General features: G+C 54.3%; 1 protein-coding gene across 8 annotated transcripts in view; it reads left to right on the forward strand.

Annotated features, from left to right (window-relative positions):
• Positions 1-22,990, forward strand: part of KIRREL1 (kirre like nephrin family adhesion molecule 1) — a 103,157-nt gene that overhangs the window by 61,703 nt on the left and 18,464 nt on the right. For 5 of the 8 annotated variants that reach the window (XM_057727203.1, XM_057727213.1, XM_057727217.1 and 2 more), the window contains exons 2-3: positions 19,235-19,384; positions 21,217-21,366. In XM_057727203.1, coding sequence (XP_057583186.1) covers positions 19,235-19,384; positions 21,217-21,366 — 300 coding nt within the window. Of the gene's footprint in view, positions 1-19,213; positions 19,385-21,216; positions 21,367-22,990 lie in introns of all 8 variants that reach the window. The other 3 variants (XM_057727200.1, XM_057727210.1, XM_057727212.1) reach the window with 1 other exon arrangement.

Here is a 22,990-nt window from a genome sequence, read left to right on the forward strand (position 1 = left end):
CTGTAACTCCTCCTGCACCCGAGGAGGTGTTCAGCAGTGTCCTGGGGTGAGGGCTGGGTCCCGGGCTCGGCCTGCCTTCTGCTGGGAACTCCTGAGGGTTGATTAGGTGGGAGAGACGGGGGTCAGCGTGGTTGCCTCGCCTGGGCAGAGACAGAGTGTTTGCTTCAAGGCCCCAGACGGAGGAGGGGCACCTGGGACCTGCCAGGCATGGGTGCCCATGGCCTCCACCCTCAACTGCCCTCTCTTGGCCCCCGGTCACATGTCACTGCTGTCACATTTGGCTCCAACAATCATTCCCCTGCCGGAGAGCAGGAGGAAGAATTCATTTCCCAGCTTCAGCCAGGCGACTGTGAAATATGATTTCTAAAGTGTTAATAATGCATCACGTTTAGATAGCACTTTACATGTTGCAGAGCGGCTGGCTGGGCAGGGGGGCTGGCAGCCTGGGCCTGGGGCTGTGGGGCTGGCTGCCGGGTTTCATTTCAGGACTTCTCATCTGGAACACATGCTGCTCCTTGGTGCCTTAGTTTCTCTTTCTGAAACAGTCTTGGCCTTCTGCCGGGTATGGAGGTGGCCCCTTTGCCACACTCCACCCCCTGCTTCCAGGCCTGCATTTCTCCTTCATTTATTGCCTCCTAGAAAGCCCCCAGCATTTCATTTTTCATTCATCAAACCCTGGTTAAGTGACTGTTGTGTGCCAGGGCCGGGGATGCAGAGATGTTACTGCCTACGGGGGCTCTTGGGATTGGATGGCATAGAGGTGTGAGTCCCCCGCCCCCAGCACTGCAGCCTAAAGTGCAGGCAACTGAGGGATTGACACCCACCCTCCCTGCTCTGTTTTGGGGATGTGGGAGGTTTGGGATGCTCTTCAGGCTGCCAGGGCTTCCAGGGAACCCAACGAACTCACTACTGTGGGCTTGGAGGAGAAACCCTGCCTTGTCTTTGATGGTCTGCTAAGAGCCACTAAGCTTTTAGGGTCCTTGACCACCTAAGGACTGGAACCTTTCTGAGCCCTCACACTTCAGCCCCTGTGCCTTTCACATATGTGTTTGATAAGTACTCTCATCTTTTCATTCCTTTCCAAAGCATTTCATAGACCTAGAATATTCCCCTCTATCCATGTCTCTGAACCCTTTTGCACCCATCACTCCAAGGGCTTGGGAAATCTCTCCATCTCCCAGCCCACGTCCATAGCCACTGCTTCCAGGAAGCCTTCCTAGAGTCATCTGAGGAAAAGAGAAGGCATATACTGGTGATGATAGGTTACCCCAAGTTCCCCCATGGCTCCCACCTAAAAGACAGCTGCCCTTGAGACACTGGAGTCCCAGGGTACTGCCCTCTTTGTAGCAGTTGGCCCCATTTTTATAAAATCATAATTATTTTTTGGAGACCTGGATTCCTCGTTTCTAGGCATCCTGCCCTGCCACCAACTATCTTGACAACGTCTTTGGACCTCAGTGTCCTCATCTGAAAAACGAGGCCATTGGAAAGGTGGTCACCAGGGCTTTCACTAACAGTGTCTTTGATGACACTCTTACTTCAAACAATTCCTTGGTGAATTATTAGGTAAAGAGAAGGAGCCCTTTGATAAGTGTGTAATTGCCTTCCAACTGATTGACTTCAGAGAGCAAGTTGGGGGGCTGTGTTTTCCCGGAGGGTGGCTTGTCCGTGCTCTGCAGTGCCTTCATAGATGCTCCTGTCCTCGCCCTGGCTGTGGCCCGTGGGTCTGGCCTGGAGTGGAAGCTCGCAGAGGGTCAGGCCTGGGGCTTTGTGACGGTTTGCACTTCATCCTGCATCCCTGGCTGGACGCTAACTCAAAGCTTAGTACGGCTGGGGATGAGGAGTACGCCTGGCCTTGCCCTCAGCCCTTCTGACTTCTCTCACTTCCCAGGAAGACAGTTCCTCACAAAGTTTTCCCAACGGGTTGCGCTGCCGCTGCTGTTGAGCTGACACCACAGCTGACGAGTTATTAAAAATCCTCATTACTATTCTGTACCGTCGCCCTCCCTCCTCCCTGCCCGCCCTGCCCCAGGCTTCCGAGGCCCATGGCTGTCACTGAGAAATGCCTGGAGGCCCCAGCCAAGCAGAGGCGGGCTTCCCACTCCATCCCTCAAAGTGGCCCCCACAGATGCGGCAGCTGGCCGGAGGCACTGGGTCTCACCCAGGGCCAGGGATTCTCGCGCCGGGGTTCCCGATCCTTTTTGGGGAAGAATCTAGGGAGGGAAACCTGTGCCAGTGCTTCATTGCTCAGAGGTCTTTACATCACGAAAGAGATGGAGAGGGGTCTCCCAGAGACCTTGGTTACAGAGACATCTCAGAGGTGTGCACATTCCAGATGACATCAGGGCCTTGATGCTTCACCCCCTGGGGAAAGAGTGACAGGCTAACTCCATCATCCTACTCCCTGAGCTGGGGGTCCAAACCCAGCTCATCCATCACATGTCCTGATAATCAGATCTGGCTGCAGCAAGAACAGAACAGAACACTCAGCTCCTCTCCCAGGCACCGCAGCCACAGGTCCGAGAGATGGGGAAAGCCTTGCTCCTTGGAGGGAGGAGAGCCCAGAGGTAGCTGTCAGGTGGCAAATAGGCAGAGTGTCCGGAGCAGCTCGGCACCTTCACAGCACCCTCCTTGCTGCGGGGCTTCCCATGGGCACCCTATGAAGGGTCCTGCGCCCTGTGTCTGGGCAGGTGACCCCAGGGTTGGAGCCGTGAGCAGGAAGATAGATGTTGGGTCTCTGTCTCCTGAGCTGCAGTCCATTCACTTATTCCCTGTCGCATTTCTCTCTGCTCACACTTGCCTCTTTAGCTCTGACTCAGTCTTCCTGGGGTCTCAAGCACGAGGTTCCTTTTGCCCTGAACCTGATAGTCATGTTCCGTCCCACTTTCTAGGAACCTGGGTCGGAAAACTCTGGGCAGGTGGGCCAGAGACAAAAGCATCCAGAATTAGCCTGAGAATCCAGGGGCTATATTCCCCCCTTGTTTTGGCCTCCAGGTTGAGTTGATGCCTTTGTTTGTCACTACCTTGGTGTGCCCAGGTGAATTTGAACCATCTATCCAGAGGTGTGGAGGCAGAAAAAAAATGGAGATTCAAGTTAATGAAGTGAAATTGAAGTTAAGAACAGTGGCCTTTAGGATTGGGGTAGGGATATAGTGAGAGCTGGGACCTGGGACTGCCCAGTGCTCGCTAGGGCACTGGGGTAGGCAGGAGGGATCAGGCTTGAAACAGGGGTGACTATTAAGGGCAGGGGTTAAGGTTTGGTTTCCGTGTTCATGTATTCAATAAATATCTGTGGATCACTTCTGCTGACCAGGCCCTGAGGGCATTTGAGGTGTGTTGCCTTCAAAAAGCTCACGTTCTAGTTCGGATTTGGGTTTAGAATGATTGTTAGGACAGGTTTGGATTGGAATTAGCGTTGGGGGTTGAGGCTGGGTTTGGGGTTTCTTCTTGGGGTTAGTGTTGAAGGAGGACTAGGGGTTAGATGATATGCCATCATGCAGGTCAGTGGGGGGCTTCTGTGTACGTTTCTTCCTCCGAGGCTCTGCTCCTTAACTCCCGCCTCCCGCTGCTTACCCGAGCCTGTCTCTGCTATCTAAGGTGTCCTGGACTTACTGGAATCCGTTTAATGACAGCAGCCATCTGCTACCCCTCCTGGCGATCAGCGCCTTCCCTTTTCCTCTTCTGCTCCTCCTGCTGCCTCTCCTGGCAGGGGTCCTGCATCCTGCCTTCCTGGGGGTGGGGGCCTGATACTCCTGTCCTCTCTTGCAGCTCATGTCCTGGGAGTCTCTGTTCCTTGTGCCTCCTTCTCCATCTCCCTGCCATATGCATCCACCCCACCCTCCTTCCCCTGCACACTGCGCACCTGGCCTGGGCTCCCCCACTTCTGGGCTCACACATTTGGGACCCTCTGTCTCCAGTGGAGTTCTCATGGTTCTCTGGCCTCCCCTCTCTTCCCCCCTTGCCCTTAAAGCAACATTTCCTAGTGACTCTCTCCCTCCTTCTCCTTTGATCCATTTTCTAGGGTCCCGGCAGAAGTCCCCTGTGGCTCTGATTTCAGTCTGCCCTTCCTTCTCTGTTGATTCCCGTCAGAGAACCTTCTGCCCCATCCCTCCAACTCAGCGCCTCTTGGGCTGGAGAAGTTTCTTTTCATCTCCCCCTATCAGTCATGTGGGACAGATGCCTCACAGTACTCCTGCCACTTCTGGCAGCCCAGCCAGGGCCAAGTGATTTTTGTTAGGAAAAGTCATTTCCATGGGATGCGAGGGGCTGCGGAATGCTGGAGTGGGGTTATGGGGTAGGCAAGTGGCTCTTCCTCCCTTGTTTCATTGCAGGGTGAAATAGCTTGACTCCAGGGCCATCCCTCGCCTCCCTCTGTTAGCCCCACAGCGACATTTGGGGGGTGGCTGGATGAGATGCGAGGATTTCAGTAGTGGCTTGGGAAGGAAGTTCCAGAATTATCTGAGCAAAGGTCACACCGCTTCCGTTCCCACCTTCCATTTCAGACAATCTGCACATAAACCTGCTGAGGGCTGAGTTTCCAGAGGCTTTTGTATGTTCTCCACCGTCCCCCCTGTCTTTATCTTGCTCTCGGAGCCCTCCGGTGCTCCCATGAGAAACTTCCTCCACCCCACCCGTCCATCCTTCCTTCCCAGGGCTGTGAGCTTGATTGACTCTGAGACCCAGCGAAGGCAGAAGCCGCGTGTTGGAATGCGTGGCACCCTGTCCCCCTCACAGGGAGATAATCGAGGAGGAATATTGGCTCGTCCAGGAAACGAGGTGCTAAATTTGTTGTGAGATTGGTGTCACAAGCAATCAGAGGGAGCCTTTCCCCATCCAGGGCTGGGCAGCTAAATGAGAAATCATTAGGTTATTGCAGAGACCAGGGACAACAGAGGTGGAGGAAGGAGAGGACCCCCCTACACACAACTCCTCATTTCCCTGGGGGGCACCACAGGGAGATCAAAAAGGGAAGGAAAGGATCAGAGCTGCAGAGAGAGGCGGGCTGCTTTCTCCAAGGTTTCTCCTGTACCTGAATATCTCTACCTCCATCAGACGTGCTCCTGGCTTCTTCTTTGGTATCTAGGCCATCCTGAGGATGACACAGAACACAGGACAAAGGGACAAGTGAGCAGGGTTTGGGTGCCCCCAGGTCAGTGGAATTTTTGTAGAAATTTTGTAGTAGAAAAGTTGAAAAGGGCACATGGGAGAAGCTGATGAAGGCACAGCCCAGAGTGGCGGGTTTGGAAGGGATGGGAGAGGAAAATCAGTGCCTTCTTTACAACCCCTCTGGGAAGACTGCCTGGAGGAGAGGGATTTGAAGGAGACCTGCTAGGAGATGATGGGGTGGCCGGCATGTGTACATGCAGGGTGCTCTCCCCTTTTTGCTAAATGTCTGCCTCCTTCATGGAAATAAGACTGTAGAGTTGCCCTGGCTTTCACATGCTTTGGGGTCCTAGGAACAGTCATCAGTGTGAACGGCCTTGAAGAGAAGATCCCTCCATGGACCCTTGCCATAGACTCCCAATTGGTCACCAGCACCATGTCCCCCATGGATGTCCTGCAAACTTCCAGCAGTGGTTAGATGAATGGTTTGGGTCTCCCTGGGCCTCCCCTGTTCTTGGGGCATTTGTGTTTCATGTGACAAGCAAACTGAGTCAGGCGGAACAGGAGAGATCAGGAGCAGACAGAGAGACCAGCGTTCATCAGCCCTGAAGACCTACCTCTGGGTGCTCCCTCCCCTATGCCGGCCGCTGCCTATTGGATTCTGCCACATGGAGACCCTGCTCCTCCAGCTGTTAATTACAGAGCCTCCACTGCCAGGCTCCCTCAGCTCCTGCAGCAAATTAACATTCCGTGCCCCTTGCACGTGTGGAATGAACCAAGTTAGAAGGATCGATTGAGCTGCCGGTCGGAGCTGCTTTTACTTTATGCAGGATTGATCCAGATGACCCCAACTTGGGGCCTCTAGAAGCGCCTTTGCGGGGAAATCTTTTTAATGGAGATTAATTGGAAAAGCCTCGAATGTCCTAGTTATAAGCAGAAAGTGCCCCATTCTCGCTTTTGGTGGCTACATGTAGATGTGCAGTAACACACACAAGTTCACTAGACCCAGGAATGCAAACAGCCGCCTTAGTCCTTCTGATTCTCCTAAGCGCCCCCCCAAACCTTACCAGGTGCACATGTGGTGGTTTGTGGAGCGTGGATCAGCCCCAACTTCCACTCTGTCTTTCTGAGCCTGGACCTCTTTCTATGTCTATCTGTGTCCAGTCTTTCTCAGCAGCCTAGAAGTTTCTGGAGGGCAGAGACTGAAGAATGCCCAGGAGAAAGTGTTTAATTTTTAAAGAGATGTGACCTTGGTTCTGATTTCTTTATGTGCCTGAATTCTAGCCACTTCCAACTGCTTGCTGGTCTTTTATGTCTCCACGTCTTGGCTCACGCTGTTCCTTTTGTCTGGAATGCCCTGCCCCCAGCTCTCTGGCTGTCGAAATCCTTCTTGTGTTCAAGGCTCAAGGCAGTTCTAATCAGTAAACGTGTATTTATTGGATACCTACTGTGTGCCAATTGGATATCTACTGCGTGCCAAGCAAGATCTCCAATGTTTAACCTGTATGATGTAGAAAGGACTGAAAGCTAATAACAAAGTCTAACAAGATAGGGATCTCAGCCCAAGGGAAGACCAGGGTGGAAGTCAAACATGTGAAGACATGCGATCTATACTTGATGTAATGCCCTTTCCTCCAGGTCACTCCATTGGGACTCTCATCAGGCCATATTGCCGGGATACATGAGTGTGTCCGCTAGACTGTAAGCTGGGTGATGACAGGACCAGGTCTGTCTTGTTCACTTTACATCCCAGAGCCCAGGACAGTGCCTGGTTTGCAGTAGACACTCAAAAAATGTTTGTTACATAAATGAATGGATGTTGAACTGAGTTGACTTTCTTTGGATGCAGGTGCTTTATCCATTAATTCAGATCATCAAATGACAAACATTTATTGAGCACCTATTGTGTGCAAAGTACTTTTGTACAAGTCACTTTGGGAGATGCACAACTAATATCACATCTGTTGCCTCACGGAGTTTACAATCTCTTCATGTGAAAAAAGGAGCCAGAATAAAATACAATATAGCTGCAGACGAAACTACAGGTCTCAAACCACACAAAACGTTGAAGTTTCATAATTATTTGCCATGGGACCAGAGTCTTACTTATATCCTTGACTGCCAGCCTAGACGGTTTTTTGAACTGCTCTTTTCCCTGTGGATGGCTCTGTTCAGAATTCCTTCCTTTAAACTTCAGTTCTGCAGACCATTTCAGTCCACCTTGATCGAACTGTTACAAATTGATTATTTGATAGGTGTGTGTCCAAAGTAAGAGAATTATATGAGGTGTGCGAATAGAATCATAAAGCGCCAGAATTGAAAGGGATCTTAAATGTTACCCAGGGCACTCTGGAACATTGCTGTCTGGCGGTCATCCACCCTTATCTTGAACAATTCTAGTGACAGGGAGCTCACTGCCAGGTGCTATTAGAAAGTTCTTGTATGAATAAAAAAAATAGGCTCCCCTGGGAGTCAGAGTCATTAATGTCTGTTCTGGGGGTTTGCAAGGAAGGTGGAGTGATGGAGCCGGGGGTGAACCTACATTATGGGTGTGGCTCAGGTCTGCCCAGGCAGCCTTTCTCAGGCACGAGTGCAGAGACAGGGCCAAGGTCGAGAGCACATGGCAGAGCCCCACGCCTTCCCGGCTTAGTTGCTCACCTGGCTTGCAGAGTCAGGCAGTGCATCTGGAAGTGCTAGAGAAATCTGCAGTGTCATCTGTGATGAACGGTTCCTGACTCTGGGAGGAGATTAAGGTCTGACACCTGGATCTGACCTGCTGCCACTTCTTTCTTTTTTCTTTTCTGTTGAGGTGAGCAGGATATGAAGCGATGCAGATATATAATAAAGCTCATTAAACTGAGAGATGGAGAAGTGTCCTTAAGAGCTCCGGTCAGGTCTCAGAAGACCTAGATTTCCTTCCAGCTCTTTTGGTTTCAGGCTAAAGGAGAGAACGCCCTCCTTCCTGTGGCCCCAGCCCTCACCTTTCTGGATTTCTCAGAGTTAAGGCGGCTATTTATTCAGGAGACTGTTCCTAAAAGCGCCAGGAGACGTCTATGGAGAGGGTCTGGAGACCAGCCTGCGTTTCTTCCTGGGCTTCGGACCTGCTGGGGGAATCTCAGAGGTACCATTCTTGCGACTCTCAGATTGTACGCTGAAGCCATATTTGTAGCCTGGGAACTAAGAATGTTCAAACAAGCCGAGGGAGCTTTCCGAGCTGCGCTTGCAGGGGCGCCTGTGCCCCTCTGCCTGCGGGAGGAGCCGGGGGGGGGGGTTCCCTATAGGAGGAGGAAATGGGGTCAAAACCCAGGATGCACTTTTAGTTTCCCTGAGGGAAGGCAGGGTGGCGGGGGCTGAGAGGTGACACACTGGTCTCCCTCCTGGTGGGCACACTGCTGCCTGGGGCAGGGAGGCGCCAGCCCCCTGGGGATCCTGTGGGAGGGGAGCAAGAGCCAGCCGTTGCTTGGGCCCCCCTTCATTTGTGGGGAGACACGAGGGCCCTGCCCTCGGCTGCCTGAGGAATTACCTCAGACACAGCCCACCTCATCCTCTCCTCCTCCCCCACCTTGGCTAATCCTTTCAGAAATCCCATCCCTTTCGAGGATTTCACTCCTTTTCTTTGACCTAAATGCTCAAGACCTTCAGATGAGGCCAGAGGATGGTAATCTGCCCCCCCCCCCGCCCCCATCTCCCCGCCCATCCTCCTGCCCAGCCCCTAAAGGCCGCTGCTGCCCCTCCCCTGTTTTCCTCTCCCAGATGGTCCTATTGCTTCTTCTCCCGATTCCCGCTTCCCATTTGGGTCCATCTTCCCAACCTTCTCCATGGTGTCTCTCTTGCTGCTCCTTCCACACCCCCCCACCCTTGCAGGGAAGCAGCGTTTCCAGGTAAAGATTCCTCACCCCCTCTCTTGCCCCCATCATCAGTGCAAGATGAGGAGGTTTGGGGGTGTGCCCTGCCCGTGGAGAGGGGGGCCCTGTGGAATTGGAAGGTGGGCTCTGAGGCCACGAGAAAGAGGCTATGTGTATATGTGTAACTGAGTCACTTTGCTGTACACCTGAAAGTAACACAACATTGTAAATTAACGATATTCCAGTAAAAATTAAAAATCAATCAATCAGTCCATAAAAGAAGCTACCAGAAGTTTGGAGACATAATCACCCCAAATACCTCTTTCCTTCACTGACCCCCAGTTTCTTCAAAATAAAGGTGTTGAATTGGTGATCAAGACCCTTTGCAACTCCAAACTTTGGATTCTCTTTATAATTTAATGTTCTTCTCTTTCCCTGTCCTGTCTCTTTGTCTTGTCCTCTGTCCCTTTTACACCACAGTGTCACTTCAGCCCTTCCTTCCATCAATCCTTCCTTCCTGCCTTCCTTCCTTCCTTCCTTCCTTCCTTCCTTCCTTCCTTCCCTCCTTCTATCAATCCTTCCTTCCTTCCTTCCCTCCCTTAAAACAATCTTTTACAGCCTCTTTCTCACTCTTCCAGCTGTCTGCTTTGCTTTCTTTTTTCCTGTCTGACTCCCTCTTCCCGCTCTTTTCTTTATTCTCGTTTGTCTCTGCAGGTTGGGCCATCTCAGCGTCCTGTGTCTCGGGACCTGGGGATTGCCGGGCATCCAGGCATTCGGGCCCCTCCTCCATTTGCTCCTGTAGGTTGTGGGGAGGCAGAGGCAGGGCCTGGAGGGGGAGATGGGCAGAGGGTCTCCTTCCTTTCCTGCCTCCCCACCTTGGCCCCCAGGGACTCCGCTCTGTCTCTTCTGGGCCTCTCTGGCTTCCTGGCTGTCCTCTTCTGCTCTCTCTTGTCCTTCCCTCTCTATCACTATCGTCTTTTGCTGTCTTTCCTCTTATCCTCTGTCTCCTGTCTGAGCTAAGCCCTTGCCGGCCACCTGCCTCCTCTCCCCCACACCGCCCTTCCTGTGTCCACTGAAGCCAGATTGAAATTCAGTTTTTCAGCAGAACCATCCGCCATCCATGCCACCCCCTCCTCCCGCCTGTCATACCTGCTCCAGCCAACCCCACTTGGGCTCACGATGCCATTGTCCTTCCCATAAAACATTCTCAGGGTCCCCTGCCAGGGCACATTTGCATAAAGTTGTCAGATCAGGTCTGGCCCAGGTGCCTCCGACTGGCAGGGCAGAGGGGGCTGGAGGGCCACATGGGGCAGTGTGGGGGGAGTGTTTCCAGCTGCATCTGCCCGGCTTTTTTAGTGCAGGAGCTCAACGTCCTTGTGAGCGGGTCTGGGCTGGCAGGTCACTTTGGAGACCCAGGATTGCCTACCCTCTATCCTCTTTTTTACCACCATGAACCTAGTGGAAGGGGTTCTCTGATGGGGAGTTCCTTACAGGAGAAAGCAAAGAATGACCTTTCCTTCCCCATGGTGGATGCATCCTGTGGTTTTTTTCAGCTGCCGTCTTAGTGTCATAAACCTGCAGCCCTCCCTCTACACCCCTGCTGGAAGGAAATGCCAGGATGGCCCCACATACACCAGCTGTCTCGCAGTCTGGGGCACAGGGCTGAATTCTTAGGAGAATCAGCAAGGTCTGGCTGAGGCCTCAGGTGAGCAGGCGATGCAGTAGAATCTTAGAACATCAGAGCCAGAAAGCTCCTTCGGTGCCTAGTACTTCAGCTGCGCCTCATTACAGTTTAAGGAAGCTGAGACCCAGAAGCTGGACACGCCCCCCCCCCAACATCACACAGCTGGATGAGGCAGAGCCAGGATCAGATAGGCCCACACCTCCTGACTTCTGGCCCTGAGTGCTCAGTCCCATCAGGCAGGCGGTGCTGGCCCAGTTCCCCCGGCCTCTTTCAGGGTTCTGTTCTTGCCCCTTTCGGTGATTAGCACACTGGCCCAGACCACTAAACCCCTGTGCCCTGCGCTGTGAATACCAGCCCCGCGGCCTCTGCAGCCGGCCTCTCTGGTGTGTTCAATGCAAGAAAACCAGGCCAGATTGTGGCCACTTGTAAAAGCCCATCTGGTCCCTGGAAAGATTCCCCTTCAGCTGTCCCTACCATACCCCAGCCTCGGAGATAGACATCAGGGTGGCTTGGCCAAGCAGGTTGGGGATAGGGAGGAAAGACTGGTTCTTCAGCCTCTGGCTTTGGCCTCCTGGGATGGGACAGGACCAAAACGGGGAAGGAGGTAAAGGTAGGTGGGTCAGTGGAGTCCAGGCATCCACTTCCAGGCCCCTGCTGCCCACTGGGTCTTTTTCACGTCACGCTGTGAAATGAAGGCAAAGTACTTTAATATGGTAAGTACTGGTGGGCAGCAGAGTGGGGGCGATAATAGTCTCTGAATGTTTAGTAACTTGTCTTCGAGTTGTTCATCTGATATCCGTATTACCAGGCCCCTACGCACAGACAAGCCTGCCGTTACGTGCTGTGAGCAAGTCAGTGCAGCTTTCTAACCCCTGACCCTCACCTGTCAAAGGAGGGGCTTATAGTCTCTGGGTCACATCCCATTTGGACACTTTTGGATTCTGGGCTGGGCTCTGTGTAAGGCAGAATCAGCAGACCCACAGCCCTCATGCCCAGTCCACTGAGCTAGTGTGGCACTTCCCTCCTGGCTGCTTCTGGTCTAAGGGTCTTGAACCTGCTTTTTTCTCTGCTTCTGTGTCTCTGCTGTGGGCAGCCAAGGTCTCTGTCTTTCTCTCCTATCCTTGTCCTCGTTCTGCCCACCCCAGACAGTGTGCCCGCCCTTTCTCCTTCGTGGGCTCTCTCTCTCCCCACCCCTTCCTCCCTTCTCCCCTGCCTTCTATCAAAAGTGCAAATCTCCCTTTCTTCTCTCCTTTCCCCTTTGCTGACCCAGCCCAGAGAATTGCAATCCAGAGAACTGCAATCCTCTTTTCTCCATGAGAGAATCCACTGGACAATGGGAGGGGTCCTCTCTGGCTGTTGTATTTTTCATAGAGCAGGAAGGAGATGGATGGGGTGGGGGAGAAAGTCTGCGGGGAGGGTGGGAGAGCCAAGATGTGAGGGCAGGGAGAGGGAGAGAGAGAGTGGCAGCAGGAAGAGTGGAGTGTGGAGAGATTTAGTTCCATCTGAAAGCTGTCGGTGCGAATCAAAGGCTTCCCTTTGAACCAGCGGCGATCTGGAGTGGAGAGCGTGGGGACTGCTCCGGCCCAGGGGGTTCATTACTGCTCATTTGATAAATCCAGGGAGACAGGGCTCGGCCTCCACCACCCCTCTCTCCTGCAGCCCGGCTTCCTTGGTGCCTCCTGTGCTTGGCCCCACTCCCTCTCTGGTTCCTGGCTGGCCTGGCAGGCAAGGCTCCGGGAACATGACCACCAAGGTACATGTGTCAAGACACGGGTGCAGAAAGGTGCCCGTGGGGCGCAGAAACTTGAACTTGAATGCAAAGGTGCAAGAGGGGGTGTGTGTGTGCACCAGTGAACATGTGTGCTTATGTGTGTGTGCGCAGAAGAAGCACCCAACTGTGTCTGAGAATCGGTAAGCATTTCCAACCTCTACGATAGATGTAGTGGTCACTTGCTAGTTTCCAGTCAAAAATGGGATTGGACCTCACTGTCCTCACTGCTCCTCACCTTTGTGGGAGCCTGGTCCCCAACCCCAGGGACAGGAGATGTGTTCACATACAGAGATGAGCACAGGTGGCCTCTCCCATGGGCTGTGCTGAGGATGGAGGAGGGAGCTGGAGAGCAAGTAGAGCTGGAAGGCAGTGTCACCCCAGGAAGATCAGGGTTGGGAAGGAGAAGTGGGGTGGTGCTGAGAGACAAGGATAGGATATTCTAGTGAGGGGACGGTCTCAAGGGGAGGTGGAGAGGCCCCAGTCTGCCCCATGGCCGGAATCTGAGCTGAGAGGCCCAGGGGATGGTGAGAGGTGGACGGCAGAAGGAGCCAGGCAGGCGAGATGACGTTCCCGGGCAGCCCCCTCGCTTTGCTTGCAGGCCCAGACACTTACCAGCTGCATGCCTGGAAGGAAGTTGCTTCTGTCTCTGAACCTTAGGTCCTTATCAGGGATGATAATGGTACCTACCTCATCGCGTTGTTGTGTACATTAAGTAAAGTAGTCTTCATAAGGTACTTGGTGCAGTGACTGGCACTTCGTAAGCAGGGGCTATATTATTACTACCATTCCTACTGGCGGGCATTGGTGGCTTAAAGGATGGCACTTGGGATTGACTGAAACCTCTCTAGGTGCGTTGATGGTCCTGCCAGCCTTCGGATCCGCTCTCCCTTTACGTAGGAGTATTTACATCAAGGCTTCTCCGATGCTTGGTTGCAGCATGTGGGGCAAGTCCTGTGTGGCTATACGGTACAGGCCAGCCCCAGGATCTGAGGAGGGAGCAGCGCCCTCCCAGGAGGTAAACACAGTTAAGATGCAAGTCTGAGTGGAGAGTGGAGAGCAGAAGTGGCAGAAGGGTGCAGAGCTGGGCGGCACCAGAATTTCTCTGCAGTGGGGGCCGTGAGTCCCATGCAGTCAGGAAATACTTCTTAGATATTCCTACAGCACAGCAAGGTGCCAAGAGCAGGGACTATACAGCCTGAAAGTCCTGAGTTCATCCGCATCTCTGCCACTTCCTGCCTGAGCCCTATTTCCCTTTACTATAACGTGGAGACCATAACCGCCACTGTGCCCTGGATTATAATGCTGGGAACGGCATCTCTAAGACATCTGCACGGATGCCCGGTATATAGTCAGCATCTCTTAATTGGGAGTTAGCATTTTTAAGGAACGTTGCTGGGATTGAAGGGACGAGAACGGTAAATCCAAGCATCTCTGTTCTCCAGGGGCTCCCAAGAGAGTGGGAAAGACAGAAACGCACACACATGAGTAACTTTTTCATTTTTTTGTTTTTTTATTTTTTATTTTATTTTTTCAATAAACTGCATATATTTAGAGTGTACAGTTTGGTATCCCAATCTCCCAATTCATTCCCCCCCCAACCCTCCCCGCTTTCCCCACTTGGTCTCCATATGTTTGTTCTCTACATCTGTGTCTCTATTTCTGCCTTGCAAACCAGTTGATGTGTACCACATATATGTGTTAATATACAATATTTGTTTTTCTCTTTCTGACTCACTTCACTCTGTATGGCAGTCTCTAGTCCATCCATGTCTACATGAGTAACTTTTAATCCAAGGCAGGCTGTGATAAGTGCTATAACCAGAAGCCCAAACAATGCGGAGGAAGAACAGGGGAGGGAGCCATTCCAAGGTGGAGGCCAGAGGAGTTTTGAGTTACGCGATGGGGTGGTGAGGCCCGGGGTTAACCTAGAAGGAAGGCGGGCCAGGGGAAAGCTGTTGGGAAATGGGGGGGGAGCCCAGAGGCCCCACCCCACGGCACCATCTGGAGTCTGAGACCCCCCGGCCTCCTGGCAACATGTCTGAAGGACGGAACCGAGCTGGAGATGAGGTCCTGGTCCCTGGTGACCACTCTCACCATCAGCTCCCCGCCCTGCCCTCCTTGTCTTTCTCTCCATCCCCATCTCTGAGCCACCCTCAGCCTGCCCGCCTGGGTCTCTGTGGCTCCCGGGCATCTTTGTATCACCAGGCCCTTCCCAGTGCTTTTCTCTCTGCGTCTCTGCCCTGGGCCTGTGTCTTTTTCTTTCCTGGCCTGTTTCTAACCAAGATCTCCTCTTCCCTTTCTGCTTCTCCTCCAGTCTCCTTTCCCTCCTTCACTCTCCCTCTGCCTAGTGGGTGTCTGTCTTTGTCTCCGCTTCCCGGCGTCATGGGCGCCTCTGCCAGCTTCCCTGTCGGTCTGTGAGTGTGTGAGTGTCCGTGCGCCTGTGTACAGCACACTTCTTCTCTGCCTGCCTTCACAGTGGCTGCTGAAGAGCTCACCAACATCTGTGATGGTGTCTGAAGACAGGGAGGCAGTGGGATGAAAGCAGGCAGGAATTCACTTAAAAACACACAGGCGGATTTGCACTCACCCCAGACTGGAGCTGCCAGGCAGGCGAGGCTGCGTACTTGATGAGGCTGGTCTTGTGTCACCTCTCTGTTTGCCTTTAGGTGCCTCCTGATTCCCCTCCCGGCTGGCTCCCCATCCCACATCCAGCCAGTCCCCTGCATTTGGCTTTGCCCCGGTTTTGTTTCCTGGAAGTGGGGTGTGGGTGCAAGGATCGGGCTGACATTTCACCTCCACCCCACCCCCTGGTTCCAGTGCAGACTCTGCTCCGTGTCACAGATGTCACAGCCGGTGGAAGGCACGGGCCACCAAGACCTCCGAGGCATGTGTGTGTTCTCTGATTTGTGTGTATCCTTATGAGGCCACTGGTGCTGGTTCTTGGTGCCTTCTTGACGTGTACCCAGTACCTGCTTTTCGGTTGTAACCCCACCTCTGCCCTTCCTATTGTGACTGTCTGATGTCTGCACCTCACTGATCACTTTCTAGGTTTTTTTCTTAGCAGTCCCTGTATCCCCTCTTCACCCATCCCCATCATTGCACCAGCATGTTTCAGAGTCCTGTTTCCTCTATCTGTCCCAGTTCTGCTCCACACTCCCTCCTTCAGGCAGCCTCCCAGAACTGTCCTCCTCCCCCTGCAGGGAAAGCCCTGTCCCGCGCCTCCACTCTCCTGCCCTGTCTGCCTTTGCCACAGTCTGTGCTCCTGATCTGGAGCACGGGGTGTTCTGCCTGCTTCCCTTGATGGGGTTACACATGCAGGACTGTTTACTCAGGCATTTGCTCACTCTCACGCCATCAACCAACAGACTTATTCACAACACCTGCTGTGTGCCTGGCAGCCAGGCCCTGTGCTGGGTGACGGGGCTGGCACTCTGAGTGACACAGTCCAGATGCAAGGAGTTTACCCTAGGCTGGGCAGGGGTGGGCAGTGCAGTGTGGACCTACTATAGCAGAGGTGGGAAGTGAGTACGGAGGGCTATGAGGGCATGCAGGCAAGCAAGGAGGACTTCACAGAGGAGGTGACTAGTTGAATCCCAAGGGAAGGGGCGGCGGCAATGTTCTGCCCAGGAGAGGCCTATGCAAGGACCTGGAGCCAAGGACAAAAGCCTGGAGTGTGCAAAGTAGGGAGAGTGGGACCTGCCCATGGCACCGTGGGTTTGGGGCTTTCTCTTAACCATGATCCAGGTCAGGACAATCCGTGGGCATCTGACCTCCATCTCAGATACTGTGTTGGCTGCAGGGGCCGTTTGGGGGCCAGCCAACGTCGTTTGCCACTTTTGCAGGCTCAGGATCTACACGGCCTTTCCATCGAGTTAAGTTCCCGAGACCCTTTGTTTCCCCTCCTGTCTGGACTCTCTTGCGGGTCATTGCTTCCATCCCCCAGTCTCCAGACTAAATTGCTTCAACCAGGCCTTCGCCAAGAGGAAACTGTATTTCAAAATCCCCAGGACGACAGATGCCTTCTTTGTCATGTCCCTGCTCAGGTTTCCACCAGTCCCTCTGATTATCTAACTGCCCAGGATAAGCAAGGGTCATCGCTAGCATTCGGTGGGCCCATGCCAGGGACTGTACCAGGCCTGTCGTCCACCTCATCCCAGTTAACTCCCCAGCGGTCTGGGGTAGGCGTCCTCATCCCCCAGTTTACCAATAAGGAAAATGAGGCTTAGGGAATAACTCGGCCACGTTCACACGGGTAGGAAGTGGCGGGGGCACTATGCAAACCTAAGTCTGTTTCCTGAACCCCTGCTCTTCAAAGGGACTTTGCAGTCCTCCGTCTAGACTTGTCGTTGTACAGGTGAGCACACAGAGGAGGCCGGGATGGGGTCGTGACACACCCAAGGTCACAGCGCTCCTCCCCCTGGCAAGATGCCCATCTCTGACTCTGACTCCATCCTGCTGCAGGGTGAGCTGCCTCCTTGACCTCCCATTGGACAAGGAACCAGCTTCTCACTGTCCCCGGGAGACTTCAACAGGGGACCAGGATGTCCAGGCTCTGCACAGGAAAGCTGTGAATATAAATTCCATCTCTGAGCCAGGGCTTACAGGCCAGTCTACTCACAAGCCCTTGACGTGGGCTCTGGGGGCTGTGGGAAGGAGAAACGTGAGTGTGGAGAGTTTGCAGCCTGTAGCTGCACTAGACAAATGTGCCAGGATATGAATAAATTTGAATAATAATGAGGGCAATGCCTGAATTAATAATGCCGGCTTGCTCACCTGACCCACCCCTCCCCCAGGATCTCAGCACCTGCCACCCTAATCCCAGGAAACATGGGTGACCCTTTTCCTTTCCTTTAGAAGGCGTGGATGGGATGTCAGGTCAGTAGAGTTGGGAAGCTGCTGTTTCTAACTTCCTGACCCCCTGCAAACCCGAAGGGCTGGATTTGCACACTTAACCAAAAGAGGCTGCCTCTTTGTATTAAATCATATGCTGCCCATCAGTCCACTCTTATCTCCGCCCCCTCTCTTGGTCCTCTTTATGTGCAACAACCAGTGTGGATGTCAAATGTCCAGGGAGATTCAGAAAGAAGAGACAGCATGGCCCTTGGCCTTGAGGAGAGGTCCCCATTCTAGTGGAAGAGATAGGGCAAACACCGCCACCCACCAGCTGCCCTCTACCCCTGTGACAAACAAAAGCATGGGCATAGCGTGATAGCATGAGACAGGAAATCCCATGGATAGAGCTGTGACAGCAGGGCTGAAAGATGGGACAAGCAGTGTTTGCCCAAAGAGCTAAAAGATCAACCTAGGAAGACTTCCTGGGAGAAAGGAATGTGAGGTGGGTTTGGAAAGAAGGAGAGAAATGGAGCTGGAGGAGGAAAAAGAAGAAGGGAGATGTTGAGAAGATGAGGGTCCTGTTTCTGGGAGGTTAGAGGGAGGTCTTGGACTGGGCGGGGGACAAATCTGTTTGCTCACACTCGGGAGTGATGGAGGATCAGAGAGATTTTGGAAAGCTGGGTTTGGAAAGAGTTGAATCTGGGGATTGTGGTCTCTGCAAAGACTTGGGAGCTGGGGAGAGAAGGAAGGGGGAGGAGTCCCCAGAGTTCCAGGGAAAACTGATTTGGGTTACAGTGTGTGACAGATTGGGGACGTGCGTGGGAAGCCCCAGACCTTTCCCTGTGCTGTCCCGCAGCCCCTCCATCTCCTGGAGCCCAGCACGGGAAACTGATGGTCACAGCACGGTGCCCAGGACTGCCCCACTGCCAGGCGACCAGCGCTGGCTGGAGTGGGTGTGTGGGAGCGGAGGGGGGAGAAGAAACCCGCAATCCAATTCCCTGCTCTATTTAGGCTCCACAATTAAAGGCAATTACTCTGCAGTTCTCTAATCAAATGCTCCCGGCCGAGCTGCCAGCGAGGCAGCCGTGTGTAGCTCCCGCAGCCAGAGGGAGAGTGGAACAAAGTCACATGGGCTGTCAGCTCCCATGGGGCGGGAGGCTGCGCGCACGCAGGTGTGTCCGTGTGTTGCCCCTCAGAGCTTGGGAGCGAGAGGTGCACACACTGAATGGGAAAGTATGCAAGAAGTAGATTCAGAGCTACTTTGTTGGGGATTCACTGCCATCCCGGAGGCTTATATGCACACATGTGGACGTGCCTGTCCGGTCAAATCTGCCCTTATGCACTTGCTGGGGGCATTCACGGGGAACTGTACCCGGCATTGTTGTATACGTGTGTCGCCTCACACTGGCTCACGTCCACAAGTTGAAGTAGGAGTACGGTGGTATACTCACATCTCAGGGATTGAGAGGGACCACAGCATCACCAGCAGCATGTGTTCGGGATGTGTCACCCATTGGCATGGGCGTGGGGGCAGGGGAGCGCTGGCAGAGGTGGTTGAGGAAGAGCCCGGGACCTGAAGTGCCAGGCTCAGGTCTACATCCCTGCTGGGTCCCCTTGGGAAAGCGACTCTCCTCCCTGGGCCTCAGTGTCCTCCTCTGTAAAAGGAGACGGTTGTTCTAGCCTGGTCTCTAAGGCCTTTACATAACACTGCACCACTGTCTGTGCTTGCTGAGCGCCTCAGCTCCTGAAGCCCATTCCCGTGGGCCACAGAGGGAGGAAAGAATCAAGGGCGAGCATGTGGCATCTTGGAGGGAAGGGGTTGGGGCTGAGGTGGGGCAGGGGCGGGAGGGTCCACCTTCCCAGCCTTTGGCGCTCTCTCTCTCTCTCTCACTCTCGGGCCCACTGCAGGGTGGAAGTGGGAGCCTGGGGGGCTCGGCCTCTTAGTGGAGCCCCCTCCTCACTCATCTCCTCACTCAGTGCCGGCTTTGGCTTTGCCAGGAACCCAGACCCGCTTCAGCCAGGAGCCAGCCGACCAGACTGTGGTGGCCGGACAGCGGGCCGTGCTCCCCTGTGTGCTGCTCAACTACTCGGGGATCGTGCAGTGGACCAAGGATGGGCTGGCTCTGGGCATGGGCCAGGGCCTCAAAGGTGAGTGGGGCCAAGCAGCCGGCCCAGCATCCAGACTACTCCATCTTTGCATCCCCCCCCACCAGCAAAGACTCCTGGACCCAACATCCCTTCAACATCCCTCGTTCCTCAGTGCTCCTTCTCTGTGCTCCAGCTTCCTCTCTCCCATTTCTGTCTAAGTCAGTCTCCCTTCCTCTCCTCCCAAGCTCTGTCTCCATTTATTTCCACACCCCACAGCTCTGCCTTTCCTCCTGGCTGTGGACTGGCTCATGCAAGGCCAACGGGAAGCCTGAGAGATCAAGGGGAACCAAGAGACCTTTACGTAAGAGAGCTTCAGACAGACAGACACCACGAGAGGAGCTGCAGGCAGCCAGGCGAAGCGGGAGGTGCCAGGAGACACCAGAACCCCCTGCAAGAGCAGGGTGGGGCACACTGCAACATCTATGTCCTGCAAGTGTTCCATGCCAGGCTGGCTTTGCTCCAGCCTCTCTCCTGCCCCTGCCCAGGCAGTGTCTGCTCAGTGGCCACACACTCATTTCAATGTCAGCCTGAGCACTTACGCATTTACTCATTCATCAAGCCTTTATTAAGCATTGTGGAGCCACTGCGGAAACAAACATGACATGCTGGGGAGGAACCCTCCTATATTCCGAAGCAAGGAAAGACACTTTTGGGAATGCCGCCTGGCAGAGTGGATGGAGAGTCAAGACCTGCCTCTGCCACCTCCCAGCTGGGTGACTTCAGGAAAGCTACTTCACCTCTCTGGGCCTTAGCTTACTACTGTGTAAAACAGGGCATAATAGTTGTGGGTCTGCCTACCTTATAAATGCGTTTGTGAGTTTTGAACCAAATGAGAGAATATGCTTTGTGAAAACACACTGCTCACTGCAAAGCAGTGTAATGATAAAAGCATGGGGGGGGGGGGGGCGGTGTATTTTTATTCTTATTGTTGTCCAGGACTTGAGACTATTTGCTGTGGGTTCCATGCATTAGAACAGGTCGGGGGAATTTGTCTGTATAGAGCAATCTGTATGATGGCAGGAGATGGGGCTGGTGAATCTATTGATGATAGAAAGGGAAAGAAACTGGGAAAGAGAGAGATCAATAGATATGGAGTAAGAAGAATCAATAGCCTCTGGACAGAGGGAGATGGTGGGAGGGAGCTGATGGTGGGTACCACGAGAGAGCAGGACAGAGTGTGAGGGGTGGGAGAGAGCCTGGAGGAAGGAGGGCAAGGGAGACTGGATTGCAGAGGCCAGAGGCTCACCTGCCACGGCCACGGCTTCTCAGGGGACAGGACTCTCGGTTTAGGGGCTCCTTCAGGGAGCTGGCAGGAGCCGGCCTCATGCAGCCTTCCCTTGGCAAGTGAGGGTGAGACCTTAGCCTGCCTTGGGCTTCCCTCTGGCCCCGGTGAGCTCATGTCTGAGCTGCGATGGCCTATATTTCCTAGTGCCCACACGCCCTCCCCTCTTCCTCTCCTTTTCTCCCTGCTGTCTGCCTTTTTTCCCCCTCTTTCTTTCCTATTATTATGAGAGACATTTGTCTGCAAACAGCTTCAGAGATTTCCTCTGCTCCTACTCAGCTTCCCACTTCTGCTCTCCCCCATCGCTTCTCCTGCTTTGTGGCTCCCAGCCTCAGTGTAAAAGGTTGTGACATCACAGTGTCTGCAGGGGGACCTCATCCTCGTCGAGGGCCCCTGGGGTCCCAGGAGGGGGTGGAGGGAGGAGTGCTGGCCTAGAATGGGATGCGGACCCTGATGTGGGCAGAGGATGTGCCCTTGGGGGCAGGGCGGTCCAGGCCCATCCCCTGGTTGGGACTGGGTTCACCTGGGCTCGCCCTTTCTGTTCCTGCAGCCTGGCCGCGGTACCGGGTCGTGGGCTCTGCGGACGCCGGGCAGTACAACCTGGAGATCACAGATGCTGAGCTCTCTGACGACGCCTCTTACGAGTGCCAGGCCACGGAGGCCGCCCTGCGCTCCCGGCGAGCGAAACTCACCGTGCTCAGTAATAACTCCCCACATCCTGCAGGGCCCCCGGCCTCCTCCTGTCTCTTTCTCTCACTGTCCTGTCTGTCCCCCCCCTCCGATTTCCTCTTTTATTTCCCAGCTTCTCCCTCTCTGTTCCTGGCCTCACGTATGCCCCCGCTGTCTCCCTAGCTTTTCTTCCTCAAATCCTTTAAACTTCTTCCAAAGCCAAGTGCAGATAGAAGAGGAAAAAAATGGGCATGTGGGCACCCGCTGTTGGACATGTGGGCCGTGTGAGCTCTGGCATCCTCTCTGCCCCTGCCTGCTCCCCGGGCCACTCAGGGACAGGGCTCTGCCTTCTGGACATAAAGCTCTCCCTGCCAGAGGGGGGCATGTTGGGGTGATGGAGACCAGGCCTCTGCTGGCAGATGGGCTTGTTGGAAGCTTCTCCATTCCTCTCCCTCAGCTGCCTCGCAGCCCCAGAAACTGCCCCCGTTGCTCCTTTCCCTCGCGCTCAGCCCCTCTTCCCCGGTGCTGCCTCCTCTCCCCCCTCAGCACTCACCCCTCCTTCTCAGCTTCACCTCGAGGTCTCCTCAGGGAGCAGGGGAGCAGGGCTGGAAGGAATGGGCCTTGAGGGCTAAGAACTGGGGAGGGGGTGGGGCAGGGGTCCTGGCTGAGTCTGCAGGAGCCGCTGGAGGAGGGCTTGTCTCTGAAGCTGTAACCCCCGCCTGCCGCCCATGGGGCACGGAGCAGATGTCCCTCTATGGTAACACCCGGGGCCATTTGCATAATGAGGGGATTCTCCCTCACACGCAGTACCGCAGTACCGGCATGAGGCCAGCTCTGACACGCCCTCGGCCCCCTCCCTGTGCCTCCCTGGCAGTACCTCCGGCTCCATCAGTCTTTCTGTCTCCCGCAAGCTCTGGCGCTCTGGCTGGGCCTCTGCTCTGCTCTGCTTGTCTCCAGCTTGGCTCTGGCTGCCTGTGACCCTCTTTCTTCCCTTTTGTCATCCACTCTGCCCCTTTCTTTTTTCCTGCCTCCATTTGACCTGTCCTGCTCCCTCTCTTTTCTCTCCCCAACCCTGAAATCACTGAAGTGGGGGACGCCCCCAGGAGGGATGGCAGGAGGGAGGGGGGAGCTGAGGGGCATGAATCTGGACACAAGGAAGGTTCTTACTTGGGGGAGAAAGGTGAGAACGTGACAGGTCACCTGAGTGTGGTGGGAAGAGGCCTGGGCTGGGAGTCAGGAGACCTGGGCCATTCTGGCACCATGACCCTGAAGAGGTCATGACCTCTGGACATCAGTTTTCTCACCGGTAACATGGCATAATGATGCCAGCCTTTTCTTAGCAAGTGCTGCTTCACTGCTCCCTGAGCAGGGAGCTGTAAACTGTGGAGGTCTGGGCAGATGTGAGGTGTCAGAATAAGTGAGGACTGGAGAGACCCGACAGCCAATTTCTCTGGATGTAAAGGCCCTGAAGGACTAGGACTCACGGCTGGCGGATGACTCGATTTTCCTCTCCAGTGAGGACAAATGGGAATAATAAGCCAGGAGCAAGAGGGAGGGTAGGATGCGAGAGTGAGCTGACCGCCAGGGGTAGGCGCAGGGTGCCAAGACCTCAGCTTCCAGCCCTCGTTGGAAAGTACATGAGCCTCCACGCTAGA

This window comes from Hippopotamus amphibius, chromosome 1 (genome assembly GCF_030028045.1).
Source record: "Hippopotamus amphibius kiboko isolate mHipAmp2 chromosome 1, mHipAmp2.hap2, whole genome shotgun sequence".
In the NCBI taxonomy this organism is placed as follows: Eukaryota; Metazoa; Chordata; class Mammalia; order Artiodactyla; family Hippopotamidae; genus Hippopotamus; species Hippopotamus amphibius.